This window comes from Aptenodytes patagonicus, chromosome 8 (assembly GCF_965638725.1).
Source record: "Aptenodytes patagonicus chromosome 8, bAptPat1.pri.cur, whole genome shotgun sequence".
NCBI lineage: Eukaryota > Metazoa > Chordata > Aves > Sphenisciformes > Spheniscidae > Aptenodytes > Aptenodytes patagonicus.
The window spans coordinates 22,759,668-22,779,752 of NC_134956.1; the positions used below are offsets into that span (position 1 = coordinate 22,759,668).

Below are 20,085 nucleotides of genomic sequence, written 5' to 3' on the forward strand. Positions count from 1 at the left end.
TCAGAAGACAGAGTTGTCGAGGGCGCTGCAGTAGAGATCTTCAGCGAAGCTGCCGAACTCGGTCTCCAGGTCGCTGGTGCAGGTATGTGCTCTCTGGAAAGCAAACACCGCTTTTAGCTGGCGAGCTGGGAGGTAAACTGAGGTTATCAACTAAACTGCGCTAATTAAGAGAGAGGAGTCATGACATACCGTTTTAAGCCTGTGCTGAATATTTGTTATGAAACAAATGCTGCAAAGCCCTCACTTAACAGCATGTTTTGCAAAACACTGTGTTTCAAGTTGGTGCATTTAAAGAGGGATTCACCCAACACGTTTCGTGAGGTAAGAGCCGAGAAAGAGCGTTGGTTTCAACGGAAGAATTTCACCAGAAAGTTCACATTCCCGCTGAAGTTCTCACAGGGCTGCTCATCACTCTGTCCCTCGGGCCAGCAGCCCCCTGCACCCACGGATTTCCCATTTGGCATGCTCTGCACAACGCAGTTCACCACAGTGGCCCACCAGACAGCCCTCTGTAGCCAAGGACAAAGAGCCCCGGGAGGAGCTGGAGGGCATGTTACAAGGCATGTGAATTTTTCTGAATGAACAGCAGTGAAGCCCACTTGCGGGGCCAGATCCCGACCCCTCGGTACTGAGCAGAGGTGTGCAAGCAAGCGTGCAGGGACGGGGTGGCTCGCAGAAGGAAGCAGAAAGCAGTAGTTCAGCTGCCGGAAAGCCCGCAGGGGCGGCAGGAGGCAGAGCTGCTCCTCGGGGCCGAGCGCGGTTCCCACGGGCAGCGCTGCCACCGCTGCGCCGGGCTTTCGTCACCTCGCCCCGCTGTTGACACTACAAATTTAGGAATTGAATGCCAACAACAAACAGCTGCTGGGGGTTTCACTCTCCCAGGTGATCTCAGCAGAGACACCGGGTCCGCGTCCTCACGTCTCCCTGCCGGTGCCACCACCCCTGCAGCCACGGTGCCAGCAGAAAGCTTCCAGCCGGTATCGCCTACCCGCACCGAGCTCACTTTAAGTAAAGAGACAACTAAATACAAGGCAGTGCTGCTTCCCATAATGTGAAACAGCCTTTGCAAGCTCACATCTTCTAGCTGCAGTGTTAACATTCGTTATTTCTCATATTCTTATTTGTGATACCCTAAGTCGTGTTATTTTACACCAGTGGCTTTAATTAAAAACAAACATTATATGATAATCTTTTAAGCCTGTTTCCTTGACCAGACCATGGAATAAGAACAATACCCAAAAAATCAAACCCCTATTCTAAGGGGACAAATTAAAATCAAGTTACTGAGCAGCACTTCCCTTGAGCAGACAATGAGGAGTTTTATCTTATCTGTAAGGCGAATGTATTTATCAGGAAGTAGCAGCAAACACAATAAGGCTTAAGACCAGCTTAACAGGAGGACCAAAGATTTCCCATTGTTAGTTTCACAAAATAAATCAGCTCTCCAGGAGTCAACCTCCAGGCCCTGCCAAGGCAGAGCTATCTGCCTGGCTGTGCTCGGCGGAAGGAGCAACTGCATTTCCATACACAGGGCAGAGCCGTAGGTACGGCACCGTGTGCCTGAAATTCGTTGCGCGTGAGAAAAGCACTCGGCAGTAGCACTTCATCCTTTCGTTCCGTTCTAACCCTCCCCAAAACACTTCGTCTACAAACAAGGCCAGATCCAGAGCTACCGCAGACTGGGCCCTGTCCTCGGCAGAGGAGGTGGCCACACAGCCAGGTGAGAACCGACCGCAGCAGTTACCACTGCAAAAACAGCCTCACAAATTGCTAAATTTGATGGCTAACTCGATGTTATACTCGTAGTCAGGGCTGTGCGTATCGTTGTGTTAACTGCACCCGCGAATTTCCCATTTGGCATGTTCTGCACCACACATTTGACAAGGTAGTCCACGTTTAATATGGACATTAGAAATTCTAAGAGGTCAGAAGGCTTTAACTGAGCAGTAACGAGCTACACGCTCACAGCCTGACGGGGAAAGAGCAGCACACAAACGCGTTACTTCTAGTCAAAAAAAAAAAAAAAGCATGACTAAAATGTTCTTTTACCTCGTAGTCATTTGGGAAGGGATCTCTGAATTTGTTGCTGGGTGTTGGAATTCGTGGAAACAGTTTACTCCATATGTGGTTTCTGCAAAAAACAGTAGTGGAGGGATGTGAAAGAATTGCTTTTTCGGATGGATGACACATCCAACAAGCAGCACGCGTTTAGCCCTGCGAGAAGGCATGTCTCCTCGCACCGCCAGCCCTCCTGGCCCCCTCCCACTCAGTCATCGGCATCTGACGGCAGCAGCAGGTTCAAAAGGGGTCGAAGTAATAGATAATGGTCCACCAGCGGACACCCCGAGGACTGGGCAGGTGTGCCATTCCTCACAGGACGCTTCTGGACCCTGGGGACGTGCGGATGACAAAGAGGAGGTGGGCTGACACTCTCCCCCCATCAGCCTCTCCCATCGCAGCCCCAGCAGAGAGCTGGGCTAGAAGGTCCGATCCAACGGGGCACTGCTGTGGCTGTTAACGGCCAGCGATAGGCCTGTCTTGGAGAGGAATTAATTGCTCTAATCTGTCTGTTCACGCTCATGTTCTTCCCAAGGGCTGCGTTGTCATGTACCTTGTTTGGACAGTCAAGACAGGCTGCCTCTTGCTCAGACTTTGGTTTCTGGACATAATCTGCCCGCGTCTCGTGGTAGGAGAGCAACCGCAAATAATTGTGTGCCAAGGGAACAAGGAGGCAAGGAACGGGACCAGAGATGGCTGACAGTAAATGGTTCTGCTTAGCGGTGTAATAACTCATCCTGCTAACACCCTTTGAGATACTCCTTCCCTGCCGGACGCTCTTTAGTCTGGCTCAAGCATACAGGCTTATGTATCTTTGTGATAGCAAGTGCTGCAGAGTGAACTTTTTCTTGTCTTTGATATATCCCAGAGTACAGACTTCTCATTTCAATCGCCAAAACGCATTCACCATCTCTACCCCTGGATAGCACGATGTCCAAATAGGGCCAGATTTTAATGGGAACTTGGCCTGAGTGAAGATTATAGGATTTAGCCCAGAAGTAGTATCTGGCGCCTGTTCTGTGGAGCAAGCCTGACATCCATGAAGCAGGGACGTGGCCAAGGTGTGGAGCCCTAGCTGCTGGGACCAAGGGCAGATCTGCTCCTCTGCCCCGTTTATTTTGTGACAATTCTCCTGGATGATGGCTGGTTAGTTCAATGCTTATGTTCTTATGACTATTCTTCTTCTAAAAGCTTTCTCAGTTCTGTCAAGTTTTCTTTTATCCTATTATTCCTCCTCACCAGGAAGGTGAGGAGGAATAATATTTTCTGACTATCAGTTTGGAGCTAAACCTTCCTGGCTGAGCTGCTGCTATCTTGAAGGAGACATTGATGCTTAACTAATTACCGGGCGAAGGGAAGGGCCGTACCACTGCTCACACGATAGACCTGACCAAGCAAGCTGTGGGATGTCTCCCCATTGCTGCACGTGGACGAGGGTTTGTGACGGAGGTGTACAGCCAGAAGTGGGAATATGGGGAGGAAAAGCAGGGTGTGAGCGAGCTGTTTTTAGGAGACATTGGCATCCTCTTTGTTGAAATGCTGAACGCAGTCCAACCATCGCTGGCTGCAGAGGACAAGTCAGGCTGTGCGGTCACCACCAGCAGAGTGGGACGGTAAGGTGGCTGCTGGTGTAACTCAGGAGTGGGACCGGGATGAGTGCCAGTATTAACACTCCAGCGCCTGGCATCATCTCTACTCTTCCCAGCTTTCCTGCTAAGGGTTAGGTCTTTGTGACCATACCCAGGTTAGCTTTGCAAGCGCTGTTGTCTTCACAGCTCCTGCACTCCATCGGGTCTCCCAAGCCTTTCAGGAGGAAGGCCCTGGAGGCCACATGATTTCACCCGCATTGTATTTCAGCTCAGAGTGTGGTTTTGATTTATGCTATTGCTGTGCAATATATCCAACAAGATTTGGTTTTTTTTGGAATTGGCGCGTTTCTAGTTGTGCTGTTTGTCAATAAAAGATTTTGATGGAGCCATATCAAAATTATTTATTGAGTCAGCAAAAAGCATAAGTTACACGTCGCTTCTGGAGTAGAAACCCTTAAGGAGGGGTGCACAAACACCCAACAGAAATGAGGCAGAAGCACACTTGTGTTCGTGGGGGCCGCTTGCCCCTCAGGTGCAAGAGTCTTTGCAGTGAGGCGGTGGTGGGGGTGATGACAGTGGTGCCCTCAGAATGGTCCTGTTCTTTTTTGCAGGACACTGAAAAGTTGGAGTTATGTGATTAAATATCTTGTCGCAAAAAGTGTCCCCGATATCTCTGCTTGTCTCTACATGGATTACAACATGGCTGTTTCCATTAGCGCTATGTGGACCTTCAGGCTTTGGAAACACCCCACAGGACCCTCATGCCTTAACTCAGTGTTTCAGGGCCTCCAGTTATTGTGCTGTGTCTGTCTTTCTGAAATTTGCCACTTTTCCCACAGGTCGTGACATGAAAAAGCCAAAGATAAATAAAGAGAAATAAGTAGGAGAACAAGTTCTTCTTTTCCCTCTTCTAACCGCTACGATGAGATTGATAAAAATATTTGTTTTCACAGTATGTTAGTGTGCCTTTTCTAGTGCCTTGCCTCCACCAAGATTCCCTGTGACATTTTCCAAACGACTTCCCTGTAGCGGGTGGCTGGTGACTGCTGGTCGCAGACTGGAGTGGAGTGCAGAAGAGGGAGGGGTGCCTGGTGGAGGTCGGGATGACCACATCGATTTCAGGGTATGGAGGGGCTACTGACTGTCCTCACGTCAATTAAGTGGAGAGCAGCTGGGAGCAAGTTATTAACTACATCCTCCTGTGGGCTCACCTCCAGGAGAAAATGTTATTCCAAGGTACAGCCTGAGGAAGTACAGAAGATGCTCATTCATGAAGACAGAGGGCAAACTAGGAAAAAATTCAGTTGTGCTTTTTATCAAGACAGTAACCCCATCAGCTACTGCAAGTAAGTGAAGGGAAAAGACTATCCAAACAGTCCCAAAGGGCTACTTTGCCTTGTAGCGTTTCCCCAAACGGCGGGCTGTATCTCTGATGCCTGCAATCACCAGGAAGCACGCAGAAAAATTTATGGAACTCTTTGCTATAATGAAATTCCTTATAATGGCTCCAAATCGTATGAAATTTGAAATGATTCTGTGGCTTGAATTGCATGGTACACTTCATGAATTTTCAACAGCAGTAAAAACTGAGAGTACTAATGAAACTGTGATCTAGTGAACCTGTTCTATTTTTCTTTTTTTAATATCTGCAGATACAACAAATGAGCAGGCTAAGCACTGCATTTCATCTTCTTACACTTCTCACCTCCTCCCAGGGCAGGCTGGAGGATTAGAGAAGTGGCAAGGACACTGAGCAAGAAGCAGCCTAGAAAGGGTGGAGTAAAGCTAGCAACTTCGTGAAACTCAGTGCAGCAGGCAGATAGAATTTTAATCACTTTGGCAAAGATGGAATGTACTGAGCCTTTGGGTGCTAGGGAATTATATACTAGCCAGGCAGAGAGAAACTCCTAGAAGCAACCAATGTAGTATCAAGCAGCTGAACCTGGAAAAACTAGCTTAAATTTGCCTAATGTATTAAAGTTCATAAAATGCATTAGTACAGCATCTTCAAGCTGGTCCTTGAGTAGAAGTCTTCCCCTATAGCTATTTCTCCCCTTATATCTGTTTCAGGATCTCTGCAGGGGGTAACTGCATAATAACCAAATACTCGCAGAACTCTACAGGAAAACATGGAGCGGTATGACTGCTGGTGGTGGTGTTTGCTGTCCCAAAGAGAGAGGAGAGAGCCGATGAAGATGATGCTGGAGCAGTGGAGGACCTACAGCTATACAGACAGGTCAATCCATAAAAGAATCAGTGATGTGAGTAAGAGCGGTTTGGGGATTTCCACCAATGCACCAAGGCTGCATAGTTGGGAACGAGTGCATACGAAGCACAACATGAATAAACTCTCTGGGGAGTTAATCTATCTTGTTCCAAAATGGATTGCTTATTGAGACCTGCTATGCTAATTAAATTGACTTAAGAACAGGTTATCATCGACACCAGACACTTTAGGGAGAGTTAATAACAGTTATTCTAATGTAACATTCCTGTAGACAAGACCTTTGTTTGATAAAGGGAATGCGGTACAGAAAGGAAAATAGCCAAGGACACACCAGGATGACCAACAAATCAAAAGGCATTAAAGAAATTAATAAGAAATTAGCAGAGTTGAGAACAGCACTTACATTACTGGGAGCTGTGTTTATTGTGGACTTATAATTGCTGCTTGATGCATGTTTCAGGGGAGAAGCTTGTAATTACATTGATTCTTTAAGTCATCACTTAGGATTTGACTAGTCACAGCTACAGAAATCCCAAGTGTATCTGGGTTTCTTCACAGCACATTTGGGGAAGTTTGGCTATATGGCATCTGTTTGTACTACATGGCTTCCCTAGCCTCTGTAGTAATTAAAAATGAACTAAATAGTTCAGAAACTCAAAGCCAACAATAGTTCAATACACTTGCTCCTGTTAAGAGGTCAAGAGGAGCAGCAAGCACAAAAGCACTGAATTTTTACCTCTTCAAAGCATCTACCACACTCCTTTGATGTCAACTGAAATTCAGACTACGTGCCCAGGGCCCATTACGGAGTGTATGTCTGCAGGCTGAACTAGGCAAGACTGAGAAAATACTGGTCTGTACGTTTCAGTCGTGAAAGATGCTCTCAGCAGGTTTCACCAGGGTTAAAGACAAAGTCCTCCTGGGGAAATCATTGACCCAACCAGATCCATTTAAGTGAAGAAACGAGATAAGGACAAATAGATTTTTAACAAATTCATCTCAGTATATGGTTTTGTTGTTTAAGATTAAATTGAGTAACCCTCTTACCCCTCCAATTTTGCTGAATGTTACTGTTGATAATTAATGAGGCTGATTATTACTTTTCAGTACTTTTGCTTCGTATAATTATGCTTGGATACCAAACTCAGTGCCCTTTCTTAAAATTAAGCAAAGCTTGTAACATCCCACACATCTGTTGAACACCTAGTCCTTAGTTATACTGTAATTAAAAAGAAGACAATGATACTTACATTTTGCATATTATAGCAACAAGTAGGAATGTGCAGTACGTGGACACACAAAGCACAGCGAGAATCCAGGCTATGGGATTCTCCGGTTTGTTTTGCCCTGAATTTCAAGAAAAAAAAAATTAAATATATTATTTTAGTGCAGATTATTTTAAACACACTCTTACAAAAGATTTCATCAGCTGTTTTATGTGATTATATTCAGATCACAAATTAACATGCAAACAATGAAGACTTGGTATCTAGACTTAGAAACAAAACGCAGAGCTTCAAGAACAATTTGCATGAAACTGACTTCCTAATTTCAACAATAAATTTCTTTCATTTTGACATGAGGAAGAGAACAAACCGAGAAGCATGAGGAGCCAGGCCCACCAGAAGGACGATACGGTCCGTTAGCTGCCATCCCGAGACACGCAATGCCATGCAGCGAGCACACGACCGGTACTCAGCAAAGACACTGTTTGCTGATAATCTCAGGCATAAATTGTTTTCCATTAAACCATTCTTCATTTCTGCTAATCCTTTCTAGCCAGGAACTGGATTTCTCTGGCTTCATAAACTTGCCTGTAAAAAAGACATTGAAATCCCCCATTTTTCTTGTGAGCTGGTTGCTGATACATTTCCTCAGGAAGAATTTCTCTACTGCCTCTGCCTGTGAGCAGACACAGGTATTTCTATCAAGGTCAGTGCTTCTGTTTTGAAAAGGCATTGCTCAGTGACCGTGACATTATTTTGTGCCACATTATGCCGTATAACAAAAACACTTACATTGAACTGCATTTTCAAAAGGCTGCCGAGTCCATGTGTGCTTACGATAACTACCTGTCCTATGCATCAAGGTGTCAGCGCTGCCATTACCAGGTAATTGGAAGGACATAAATTGGCCAGCAGCCGGAGTGTTGGGTTTATTGGTGCTGTAGACAAAACGATATTCAATTGTGGCCAGATTTGTTTCTGAAAAATGAGGAGCTGAGCCTGCTGTCTCCGCTGACGGCTGTGGTTGCACGGCAGTCCCTGAGAGCAGCGTGTGGATGACACCATGAGCAGGCCTGTGTGATCCGTCCTGCGCCTCCGTACCACCCCGATGGGGGTACACAGTCAACCTTGCAATTACAAACGGGTTAGGATGGTTTATTTTGTCTTCAGGGTTACCACTTTTCTTTCAAGAAAATAAGATTTAGGATGTAACTGTCAATGAGTTATGCTTCGTGTAAGTCTTGAAGATGACTGGGGCAGCAAACTGTGGAAAAAGGTTAAGCCCCTTAAATGAATTTTAAGCCTCCCAGTGTGACGGCTGGGAAGCGTCTCCGTTTTCCAAATCAAAAATGGAAGGGTCCTAAGTCTCTTCCATCTTATGTCGGTTGGCAATGGCCTCAAAAAGGCATGATCAGGCAACACTAAGTCTCACTGCAACTCGGAGTAAGGTGCGGGAGAAGCAGCAATTGCAGAGGCTGTGCTGTGGCTCTGGGGACCGGCCCAGGGCGCTCCTCCACGGGCTTCTCTCCGAGACGTGCCCGGAGGCACCAGCCCAGCCCCGCGCACCACTGTGAACCAGCACGAGCCCATGCACCTGCCTAGTGAGAGGTGTCCATATAATACATGAAACAGAGGGAACAGATGAAACTTCCTCAGAGCCACAGAGCAAGTTAACAGCAACGCTAATCACTGGCTGAAGTATGCACTGAAACCCAGCGACTTACGTCGTAACCTGTATTGTGTCAATGAACTGCAACAAGCCTCTAAAAACCCCTTTTCCTAAGAAAAACTGAAGTAATTAGACCTATCCTTGGATATTTTTGAGATTTTAGTAAATTTTTATGGAAGACTTTTTTTTTTTTTACCATCAGAATGAATTTTCCATATTTGATAAGTGCAGAGCACGAGTAGAGGCATCTGGAACAGCGATGTTTCCAGGTTCCCCAATCACTGTCACACCGCGCAGCAGAGACAGCTCCAAAAGTGCTCCGGCTGACACAGAGGGGCCCTCAAATCTTTCAGCCTTGCCAGGAAAGCAGAATTGGGACAGCACAAATGTGCTGTAAGGTGCGTCTCAGCCCCAAACTTGACCTCTGGACCTTTTAAACTGTGAACCCTGGCAGTGGCTGTTCACACGTACCTACAGCTTCACAGATTTGATTCGTACCGGGCTGCCGCGCACAGTTAGTGAGGGTGTCCAGCCCACTCGGCTGCACTACTGGTTTTTTATCTAGCTTTGTTTGACTTCAATGCTTCTAAGCAACCTTTTAGAGACAACTGGTATCAAGGTGCAGTTTCACAATGCCCGCTTTGGCAGTGTATGGCTGCATTTCACAGGGTTTGATCACCACAGCCCAAGGAAAGGATCCAGAATAGTGTTTCAGTTCGTAACGAAGTTGGAGGGTTGCTGCTACAGGACGGGCAGTCTAGGCCAGTGTTTTTCTCAGGATACGGGCTCAGAAGAGGTCTACTGGTCTTAAAGTTGGTCTCATCCGAATATTTCCCAGGTAGGTGCACAAGGCTAATAAACAGGCCCAGTTTTCGTAATTAATAAGAAGTTTGGTCAGCCCCCCCCGCCCCAGGTGAGTGGCCGGTTTGCTGAGCCTCTCTTCCCAAGGGCTCGCCAGTGCCATGGAGCGAGGTGGGAAGGTCAAGGGGATGTGTTAGAGTAAGGAGGCAAAACACCAGCAGATTTGCATTCACCAGCAAACAGATATAAGAGGGAAAAGTATAGTAAACAGGAGAGTGTAACGGACTTTTTTTTTTTTTTTTAAGTGAAAACCAGGAAGTTAAGAAACTCAAAAGATAAGAGCAAAGGAGGATGTCTAAGAAGAAACAGTTGATAACGTGTCATGATAAGGAAACTGTTATTTCCAGAAAAACATGTTCAGCAAGCAGGAAATACAGAACAAAGTGGGGCAAATTATCATGTTCCAAAGATGCTAAAACCGTGCTCTTTTCCCCCCCCAACATTTAAGAGTTCAGATAGCTCCAGTAAATGGAGCTATCCATGTCAACACATGATCACTCATATTAAATTCCAGCATGAACATCACAATGCATGCCAGGGAAACACATGTAAAAACTAAAGAAGTAATGCAACTAAAAGGCCTTACCTAGAACTTAGGCCTTAAGCTAGTTTAAAGCAGTCCCTGAGAACATAAGCCTGTAAAAACAAAGCACTGTCTAAAAAACCCCTCCATATGTCCAAAAGTTTGCTTGGGAGATTTTTTTTCTATTTTTAATGGAACACAGATTTAACTCCCCTTGGCATTAACAAGTCAGTTTCTTTCTTCAAATACCTATCTTCCTGGCTTCTATTAAAATTACTTGGTGGTGTGCATGCTCATGATTAGGCAGCATTTGCTTTCCAGCATGTAATAATATTCACTACAAGACAGTAGCATGTCATTCTTACCAACATAAATAACTTCACTCCAGTCACTCCAAAATCCTCTCGTACAACATATGTGATGATTAGCTCTTATTTGTATGGAATACCTGTTGGTAACATCAATCCATAATCTGAAGTCGTTTGAGGATATTTTCAATATCTGTTAGGAAAACAATATTGTACTGTTATAGATTACTTGAAACTCTAAACAATTCAGAAAACAAACTTTAATCACGTTTATCTCTTTATTTTTTTAAAACTCCTTTACTAGATTAACAGTGAGCATCTGGCCTTGCTTTTCAAGTAAGATCTCTATTTTTATAGGTGCAATTTCTCTCATAATACACCGATATTTCATGGCAAGTTCTTGAAAGATGCCTCATTTTTGCATTCTTCCTTAATGCACTTAATGCTGGATTTTCAGAATTGTCCATCCTCCTACTGTTCTGAACCCAGATGCATAAAACTGAATAACTCCAATTTTTGTCCTTCTGCTTTCCTAGGTCTCTTGGGGATAGTTTGCTGCAGACATAAATGACGTCCAGAAAAAGAGGAAAAATATGAAAACTGATGAGACTTTGGCTTTGCTGAACCCTCGTCACAAATGGGACACAGGTTTCACCAAAAGTCCATAGTTTCAAAAATGTACTAGTAGCAGGTTTTATTTTAAATGTTTTAAAATTTGTAACATATTCATGAATATGAAGACTTTTTTTTCACCAGGCAAATTCTAGCTATATAGGACAGTCAGCTCAGAGACAGGAATACTATGTAATACTTGGGCATCAGAGAAGCAATTACCTGCTTGTTACCTGACTTCAAGTTGAAGAGGTAAAATTCATATTCAAAACATTCTTTAGGGAAAGGAGAAATTGGCTTCTCCCATGTGGCCAGGAGATCATTTTGCTCTAAGAATACAGTGACATTTCTGGGAACATTCACTTTCTCTATAAAAAGAAAACTGTACCGGTAAGTTATTTATAGAGCAAAGTTTAAATACTAACAATTGGAGCACTTTATAACCTGATAGTGTTTCCAAGTAGGACCTATAATCCTTGAATTTATTTCACATTTCAGACAGAAAAGATAAGGATTAAGGAGGAATAACTATATTGGAGAAAACAGTTAAGGGAAAAGAGTTTTAAAAATCCACTTAAAAGTTTTGGAAAACTAGATTACTGGGGGGTGGGGTGGAATTTATTAAATTAATTTTCACAAAAGCACTAAAATAATGATAGAACAGTTAGAAAAACTTCTTTTCAGGAAAAAAAAAACCCAGATGTAACCAGGAAAGTTACTGAAAACTGGAACGAATTCAAAGGAATGGATCAGCAGCTATTACGGGGAAGATTTCTAAGAAGAACGTGTGTCAACTGTTTTATCTTAGTGAAGTCATGAAAAAGGGAAATGGCAACAGTGCAAGGCATGGAACTAATGAAGGAAAAGAAATTATTTGGGTGGATGAAAGATGATAGACAGTCATGGCTGATACCACCTTTTATTTGACAGTCTAATGCCTTTCCTTAAAAGGACATGGTTCTCTTGAACATCATGCGTCTTTTTCCTTTTAAAGAAAGGCTGTAAAATAAAAGGTAGTAAAAACCGTACTTGAAGATATATTGACTAAATCAATTGAAAATGAATATTGGAAATAATGCTTTGGCTAACAAACAGAATAACTAATTGTATTTTCTAGCTTTTTATTTTTGTCATTCTTATAATATTAAAATCAGTTAGTTAAAGCCATCCATTTCTGTCTTATAATCTCTTCCAATTTCATTAAAATGTCTATGCAAAACCAGCACATACTTTCACCTGCATCAAGACCATTCAATGCAGTAATAGTCTCTCACAAATCTTTTGACAATCCTGCTAGACATTTTTAATTTTTTTTTAAATGTATTTCTACTCACCAATGGCATTTTGGTTAAATAACTGCTGAAAAGGTTTGATTGCAGCATACTTGCTAGACCCATTAATGTGTATTACAATGAGTTTGTCAACCTCTTCAGGATCAATACGAGTCACTGAAAATCTGCACTCAGTATTCCTGTTCCACTTGTCTTTGATATAATCTTGACATTCTTCAGTGTACGTCTCATACCTAAATTAAAATACTTGTGAGACATGATGCTCTTAAAGACATCCATTCTGACCAAAATGGGAGAAAACACCAACCTGTAAAATAGAAAGTACTCGGTATGTTCTGGTGCCCCTCGGCCAGGAAGCCAAGTGCAATGGAGAGAAACAGTACTAGAAATGGTGATGTGAGTAACACAGGACAAATTAGTGACAGATGTCTCTGGAGCACCTGGAGAGCCAAGGAATTATCAAGCAGAAAGAAAAATCTTATTACAAAAGTCATAAGAAATTCACGTTGCTAAAACATTGTGATTACAGTCTTTGGTCCATTATAGCTATGTCTATTGTATCCAATTCTCTTCCTTATCACACAGGACTATCAATTATGGATGGATGAAGAATCCCAAACACTGTAAGTAAAGCTGTACCACACAACACCAGTATATTTCATGTACACCTTGCAATTCAAGGCAACATGATCTTTTAATATCCTAGAGTGTATGAAAGTAGGTTACCTTAGCCTTAACAAGGAATTTTTAGAAAATTTTATGTGGGTTATCCATGTTGTGCACCTCCAGATTGTAACCCAGGCTCCACAGCAGTAGAGAAAGGCCTGGACTAAATCGTTTTGTAAGATCAGTGTAGCAGTATTTTTCAAGTATTAAACCTGTCACCTTTTGATGTCTAGTCCACAGACCGGGGCAGAACACAAAATTCAGACTCCCCTTGCATTTCTTCTTACCTGGCAGAGGCAGGAGTTCTTCCTTTACCCAGTCACTTGTCATCTGAAGGTCATTATGGAGTAGTAACGTCCGAACGTGTGCGGAGAAACCGTTGTGAAGTGCAGCTGTTCGGATACTGTGAGTCTTCTTTGTATCATACTTGAAAGAAAAAAAAAAATCAAATAAGCATCACATGTGATGGAAGCCAAATTAAGGGACCTGCAAAGACTGATCCAGTCTTTGCAAAGAGGCAAACCAGCCAGCTAGCTTAGCTGCTTATACTGAGTGTATAAAGCTAGAGAGTATAAATGATCCACACAAGAAGCGTGTAAGGTTTCTCATTTAAGACAGCAGGACCCTTATCTTACCAAAAATTTGTCTATTGCATACAGCTGTGAAGAAACATGATCTGACATTTTAATGATACCCTGGCATTAATGTGAATTAAGTGAGCTGACTTGAACGGGGAGCAATATCACTTAAAACCAGTATCCAGCTTCCCCCCAAGGTGAATGCTGCAGAGACTGCCAATTCCCCTGTCCCAGCACAGCTGTGGCCATAAGCATAGCTGAAAGGAAATCTCTCCAGTGCTCAAAGTATATGTTTATGATATAAGAGAATAAGTGATTCAATATGCCAATCGTTCAAGAGACATATCACGCCTACTGCACCCTGGTTTGGTGCAATATGTTTAGCTCAATGGGAATTTAACCTTCTTAGGATACTGGACTTATCCTTTATCTTACCTCTTCAGGCACAGGGCTTAGGATTTTCACATCGTATCTAATAGTGTAGTTTTTTTGTTCTTGATTAGGGTTTGGTTTCCAGTGTAAAAGTACTTGTGCTAACGCAGAGACTGTAAGGGTGAAGTTAACAGGTGGGAACACCTGAACTGTAAGGGAGAAAACAAAAATATTCATAACATAGTAATCCAGTGAATTCTTCGGAGCAATAGCTGTTTACAAGCAATGAGCAACACAAGCAAATAATTTCATTTCAATATTATATTCTCTCAACATCTTCTTATAAAATGTTTCTAATATGTGAAAAATACCTTTAAATAACAACCAAAACTTCATCAAATAAGAGTTTACTTAAAACTCAGCTTAAAAAATGATTTTTTACAACAGTTTCAACTTGAAAATCACAATGATATATTACATTTGGCTTGTTAATTAGGTTCAGGTTTTTCAACTTGATCCTCATAGCCACATAGACACTGGGCATCTGTACTGAAACGGGGCTGATCAAGTGATCAACCGTACGAACAATTCTCACCCACATAAGCTTGCAGAAGAGCATAACGTGGGGGCTTTCTAAGAGAGGGCTGACAGCCACGAGAAGTTACATGCGAGAGAAGAAACAAAATGATGAACAGAGGAATTAAGCACAAATGGAAGAAAACACAGAAGGATGGGAATGATAATTTAAAACAACAGGGCAAGAGGGATTCCCGGAGCTCATATGGAAATGAGGAAGATCTCATGCTGAGGGAAAATGCTAGCACATAAATAGCAAGGCAATGAAATAATCAATCTACTCCCCTCCATGTCTAGAGTTCTTCAGAGCCTGCCCTCCCTTAATTGCCATCTCCAAGGCAGTTGAGGGACATCAGTCCCCACTTCCCCCATGATTTCAACCTTTGATGCCCACGTTCATTTTTCAAGCACGCACCTTGCATTAGGAAAACTGCTTCATAAAGGCTCAGAAAAGCCCAAAACAAACCACCCTGAACTGCTCCCCTTAAAATATTCCTTGTTGAGATGCCCACAAAAGATGTCACCATTAAGGCTGTTGATACACAAGGATTATGCCAGCGATGCTTTGTGTCATCATGTTTCTGCAGCTAACTGCAGTTTTGTTCCTGGAAGTAAAATTGCTATCTGGAATAACGCCTTTGCCCTAGCTGGATTAAACTGTTGAAAAAAACAGGCCAGGAACTACTGTCCAGCCCAGAGGGAAAGTGGCACGGCACAGCTTGCGTCTACTTGCCTCATGGTTCTTCCCTCTCAAAGCAAAACAGTCCTCAGGCACTGGCTGGGAGCAATCTAACTGAGACAGGGTACAACCGTCCCAGGAAGCATGTTAACACAGCATGGTCATCTGTGGTCCTGTACTCATGGCATGCCACGGACTGTTTTATTCTTGTGTAGAACAGCGCATTTGACCAACACATAGAGGAGCCTTGGTCGTCCCACTGGTGCTAAAACAACACACTGGTAAAAGGAAAATGCCTTACCTCCTGCAGCTTGAGGTACGTTTCGCTGAACCAAGTTCATTGTCCAAAGGAGGATCAGAGAAACTCTCATCATGCTGGCCATAATCCTTAGAAGGTAAATGAGAACGGCCATGTATCAGCATATGTGCCTTGTCAGCATTTCACAGGGGCTGACAGCTAAAAATGAACACAATCCCAAGTGTTAAGCACGCAAACCATGGAGCATGGTATATCCACATGATCAAAGGAATGAAACTGCCACCTTGCAGGGGATAGACTCTTCTCCTTTCCTTGCAGGAAAATGTATCTTGTCATAGCTACATTTGATATAAGTACCACCAACCACATTTCATTTTGCTCCCTTTGCTTTTGCCAGCCCTCTTTGAAAAAGCTACCGTTTCAAACACTATCACGTGTGGATGTTCAGAGCAGCAGTCACAGACTTAGAGCATCTCTCCACGGAGAGAGGCGCGTCAGGTTGAGGTATACTGGCTTTCAGTAGAGTCCCATTTACTCCAAGAACAGAAATAACCATATTTTTAGCTGCCACTATATATAAAATAGCTACTTACTGGAATTTACTTTCCAGTTTTTATTTCAATAAAGCTCGCTAAAGAAGCAGTCTCAGTGCTCACCTCAAGGCTAATTCTACAGTGTTAGTTATTGGGTGTAAGAGAAACTATTTTGTTTGTTTCTAATTTAAATGAACGACTATTTTTAATGCTTAAAACCAGCATGTTCTTATGCTTCCTACAGATTGTTTCATGAAGTACTGGGAGAAAAAAAAATCTGTGTGTAATCATTCATGTATAAGCTAATATAAACAACATGGAAATACAGAACTGCAGCTTTCCAAAATGTTCTTACTGAAGAGAAATGCGCCCTCCCAGCCCAATCACACTACTTCCCTGGGGCACTAGAGCAATTGCTTGTATGGAAAACATAATATTTTCAGATGGTAATGAGCAGAGAAAGCATCTTTAACCCATCAGTTCTCCCTGAGCCTCCAATAAATAACCCAGGGACTGGAAGCACTCCAATTGATCACAGTTGGAGTACTGCTATACAGTAACTATTTTTCAAAATGGTGTATGAATGCTGAGTTCATTAAAATGACACATAATCTACAATGCAGTGTGTTTCTTAATGTCCACGTCCACTCATTATCTATATTCATATTTTGTATGTGTCTACTACTCTGCTAGCCAAAATGTGCGTGAGGCTAAGTGAAACTCTGGAGTTTGCTAACGGATTATTCCTGGGGAGTCAGGGTTTGCTTTTACGTATGTTGGGTTACTGAAAGACATTTTGGTCAGACATTTTGGTTCTTCCAAAATGTATGTGTCTCACAAACAATCAGGTGATTATTATTCACACCGTACATTTATGCCTACACCATGCCTCCAAAACTATTACCTATTGCATTACCACTCATGAGAAGTCTGTTCTTTTGGATTTTCTCACTTGAATACCATACAGACCTCTGCTTCACAAGATTATGTTGTTCTGGAGGGCATTATGTGGACTGAACACAAGTTTACAATGTCACCTGATCTCTGACCACCTCTGCCACACCTATACTGCTTTACCTGATAAAAACTAATTAAAAGAACTGTTAGAACATGACACGAATTTCCAATATGCTTTTGTACAAATTACTGGCATCAGGCTTTCTTTCCTGCTTCAAAAAACATCGTATAGCTCATTTACCTGAGACTATTAAATACACTAATAACTTTTTTCTCTATTTAAAAGTAAAAATTTATCAGCTTCAAGTCCCTGAAAATAAAAGCCAGCTTCTCACTTTCATGCCAGCAATAACCCCAGTACAACTCTGCCAAGAACGCAACTCTGAACTGCACAGATGTGTGTGCATGTGCTTTTATGCATGCGCGCACATCCGCATTCCCGTCTGTTAACGTTACCCACCATGTTCCCTGCAGCTCTCCCACCGACCACCTACAACCAAAACCAGCAGCTAAGAAGCAGTTTCAAGTAGATTAAGCTCTTGTAATATGACCCAGGTACCTCGGTGAGAAAGACAGGAGAACCCACCAAAGGGCATTCCACTGGCATAGAAGAGAGACGGAGGGACAGCTTGTGCTTCCCCAGCTGCAGTGAAAGCTTTATCAGGCACAACTACGAGACTCTGGGAAAGAAGCTTTGTTAGTTCCACTGCTAAGAGCTCACTTCTTTTTTTAAAAAAAGCAATCACTTCAGTACGTTATTAAAAAAAAAAAAATCTTTAAAAAGCCTCACGTTTTACAATTGCTTAGGATCCACATGTACCAACTCAAGTAATGTCAGTACGTTGGTTTCAGGACTGCTCTGGCATTTAGCACAACTAAAAAAGCTGGCTCTCTCTTGGGTTCATTAAAGTTGGTTTGGCTACCTATAGGTTTTTTTACTTTGTCCTCAAAAAATAAGGATTCTGATTCTTCCTGGGCACATTCTTTACCCTATACTTTTGAAAAGATCCTAAAGATCAACTTTTCAAAGGTACTTTTGCTGTCTAAAGCATGCACGTATTAGACACAGATCTAAGATTTTCTGAGCAGCAGTTTACTCATTTGTAACTGGATATAAAATGTTAACTGTAATGCAGATTAGTTTTCAATTATTATCCCTGTTTTTCTTACCAGTTTATCTTTTCCTGCCTTGTTTTCAAAAATGATATTTTTCTTTTTCTTGCTACCAGACTAAGATTGAAAATACAGCTTTTGGAAGAGGTAATTCCATAGCTGTGTAAGACCACACCACCTTGCAGTCTGTGATACCCTGTGTGTTTCATGTGAGAAATTACTGAAAAGAGAATCAAAATAAGTGTATTCAAGTAAAGATGTTAACTAGAAATCTACAAGAGGATTACGCTCCTCACAAAAATGGATATAGTAAGTTCTCAGGACAAAATAAAAACCTTGATTATATTATGTTTTGGTTATATATGGTAAAAAGTAATAAGCAGAAGGTAAAGGATATATTCCCTTCGCAAAGGGTATACTCCTTCTTAAAGGACAGTAGAGATCCAAACCATAGAAAACAGCCTCTAAAAGGTAATGATTTTCTTACGTAGAGCTGACATGTCCCACTATCTCACAGGCAACTGGTCAGAAGCAGATTCCAGATGCATTTCCCAATGTAAGGCAAAGCTGAATTTGAAAAGCAGGACCTTTGCAGTCTTCAAACAAAGCACAACAAGACAAAAACGAATCACAACAGATATCCCAGGAGGTTACCTGTGGAGTCCCAGAAGTTCTGTGAAGAGCCTGCTCCGTTTGTTCAAACGTCCTCTGGGTCATCTCCCTGTGGGTTCCTTTTATAACTGCTGTCTTTCAAGTACAAATGTGATAGGTATTCAGAAATGATGGCAGATGCTAAGTTAGACAAGCATGCATTGAAAAAGGGAACTACAGATTTAACCACAGGGTCGAAGGCTCCACGCAAGCACACAGCTTAGCCCAGAAATGGTTTTACTTTATTTATTGAGGGTTATTTATACACCATACTCCGATAATTCTCTAATAACTTTGCAAGAGCAGGAATGTTTAATGACTGACTGCAAAGAAATAACCTATAGCCAGCTACCTACAGACCACTGCTGATACCCCAAGTTGTTCTCCCCCTAGAAAATCAAATCCAAACGTTGCTGGAAAACTGTGCAGGTTTTGTCCAATGGTTTTATACCATCGTCTGCAATGCCCCTGCCATACAGCCATGTGGACATCAGTGGTATTTTGAGAAGTTACCTGTACCAGAGCAAAACCCGCTTCCTAACCTCGTGCTGAGAGCTTTGAGCTGTGATCCATAGGGTTGGATAACACAGGCTCACAGGCAGGACCAGCAGCAGAAACCAACCCAAGGGCCTAGAGAAGACCCTGCAGAAAGTGGGGCTATATGTAATGGAGTTATAGGAAGGACAAGAAGGCAGCCAATGACTTACATTCATTAACATGGACTGCAAGTACAGAGTACACAAACATGCAGGTGACACAAGCTGGGAGAGGCGAGTGCTTTGGAGGCTAAGACTAGAATTAAGAAAGTTCTTGACAAATTGGTGGAAATTGGGTGCAGTCCAATATGGACAAGCTCTCAACTGCATTTAGGCATTATCAACTGTAAATTACTAGCTATAAATAATCAACTGATTAGGTATCTGTTCCACAGACGAGGATCTGGGGTTTTGGAGGGTCATAAACTGAAGAGGAATAAACAATGTGATGCACTTGTGAAAAAGGCACCCCAGGCCAGCTAAAAGCGAGTGTCCTCTGCAAGACGCATGAAGTAATCCTTCCGTTCTGCACAGCGCTGATAAAGCCTCCACTCACACGCACTGTGTCCAGCTGAGACACTGCGCTTAAGAAAGCCATGGAGCAGACGAAGAGAAGCCAGTACACAGCAAAGGATACTACCAGAGCCTAAAAAGTACCAGTGAGGAAACAAGTTAAGGGAAGACTTGTGCAGAAATGTAACACATTAAGGCTTTCACATGCTCTCCAAGTCTGTTGGGCTGGGACTAGAAGATAACGACAAGTAAAATTCAGGTTAGATATCAGGGAAAGCTTTCAGTGT

The 20,085-nt window shown here is 42.7% G+C and overlaps 1 protein-coding gene across 1 annotated transcript; it reads right to left on the reverse strand.

Annotated features, from left to right (window-relative positions):
* On the reverse strand, positions 1-15,649 carry IL5RA (interleukin 5 receptor subunit alpha). The gene is made up of 10 exons (XM_076345879.1): positions 15,538-15,649; positions 14,045-14,190; positions 13,319-13,457; positions 12,673-12,805; positions 12,408-12,598; positions 11,296-11,441; positions 10,519-10,654; positions 7,125-7,221; positions 2,050-2,131; positions 1-93 (listed from the first exon to the last, which is right to left on the reverse strand). The coding sequence occupies exons 1-10, from the start codon at positions 15,647-15,649 to the stop codon at positions 1-3; spliced, it is 1,275 nt and encodes a 424-aa protein (XP_076201994.1).
* Positions 15,650-20,085: the final 4,436 nt, after the last annotated feature.

Excerpts from the sequence above, each read along its gene's own strand:
- IL5RA (XM_076345879.1), bottom strand. The coding sequence starts at position 15,649 with ATGGCCGTTCTCATTTACCTTCTAAGGATTATGGCCAGCATGATGAGA. Across the intron at positions 14,191-15,537 it reads CGTACCTCAAGCTGCAGGAG|TTCAGGTGTTCCCACCTGTT; the intron begins GTAAGGCATTTT and ends TCTCCCTTACAG. Across the intron at positions 12,599-12,672 it reads GAGTACTTTCTATTTTACAG|GTATGAGACGTACACTGAAG; the intron begins GTTGGTGTTTTC and ends ATTTTAATTTAG.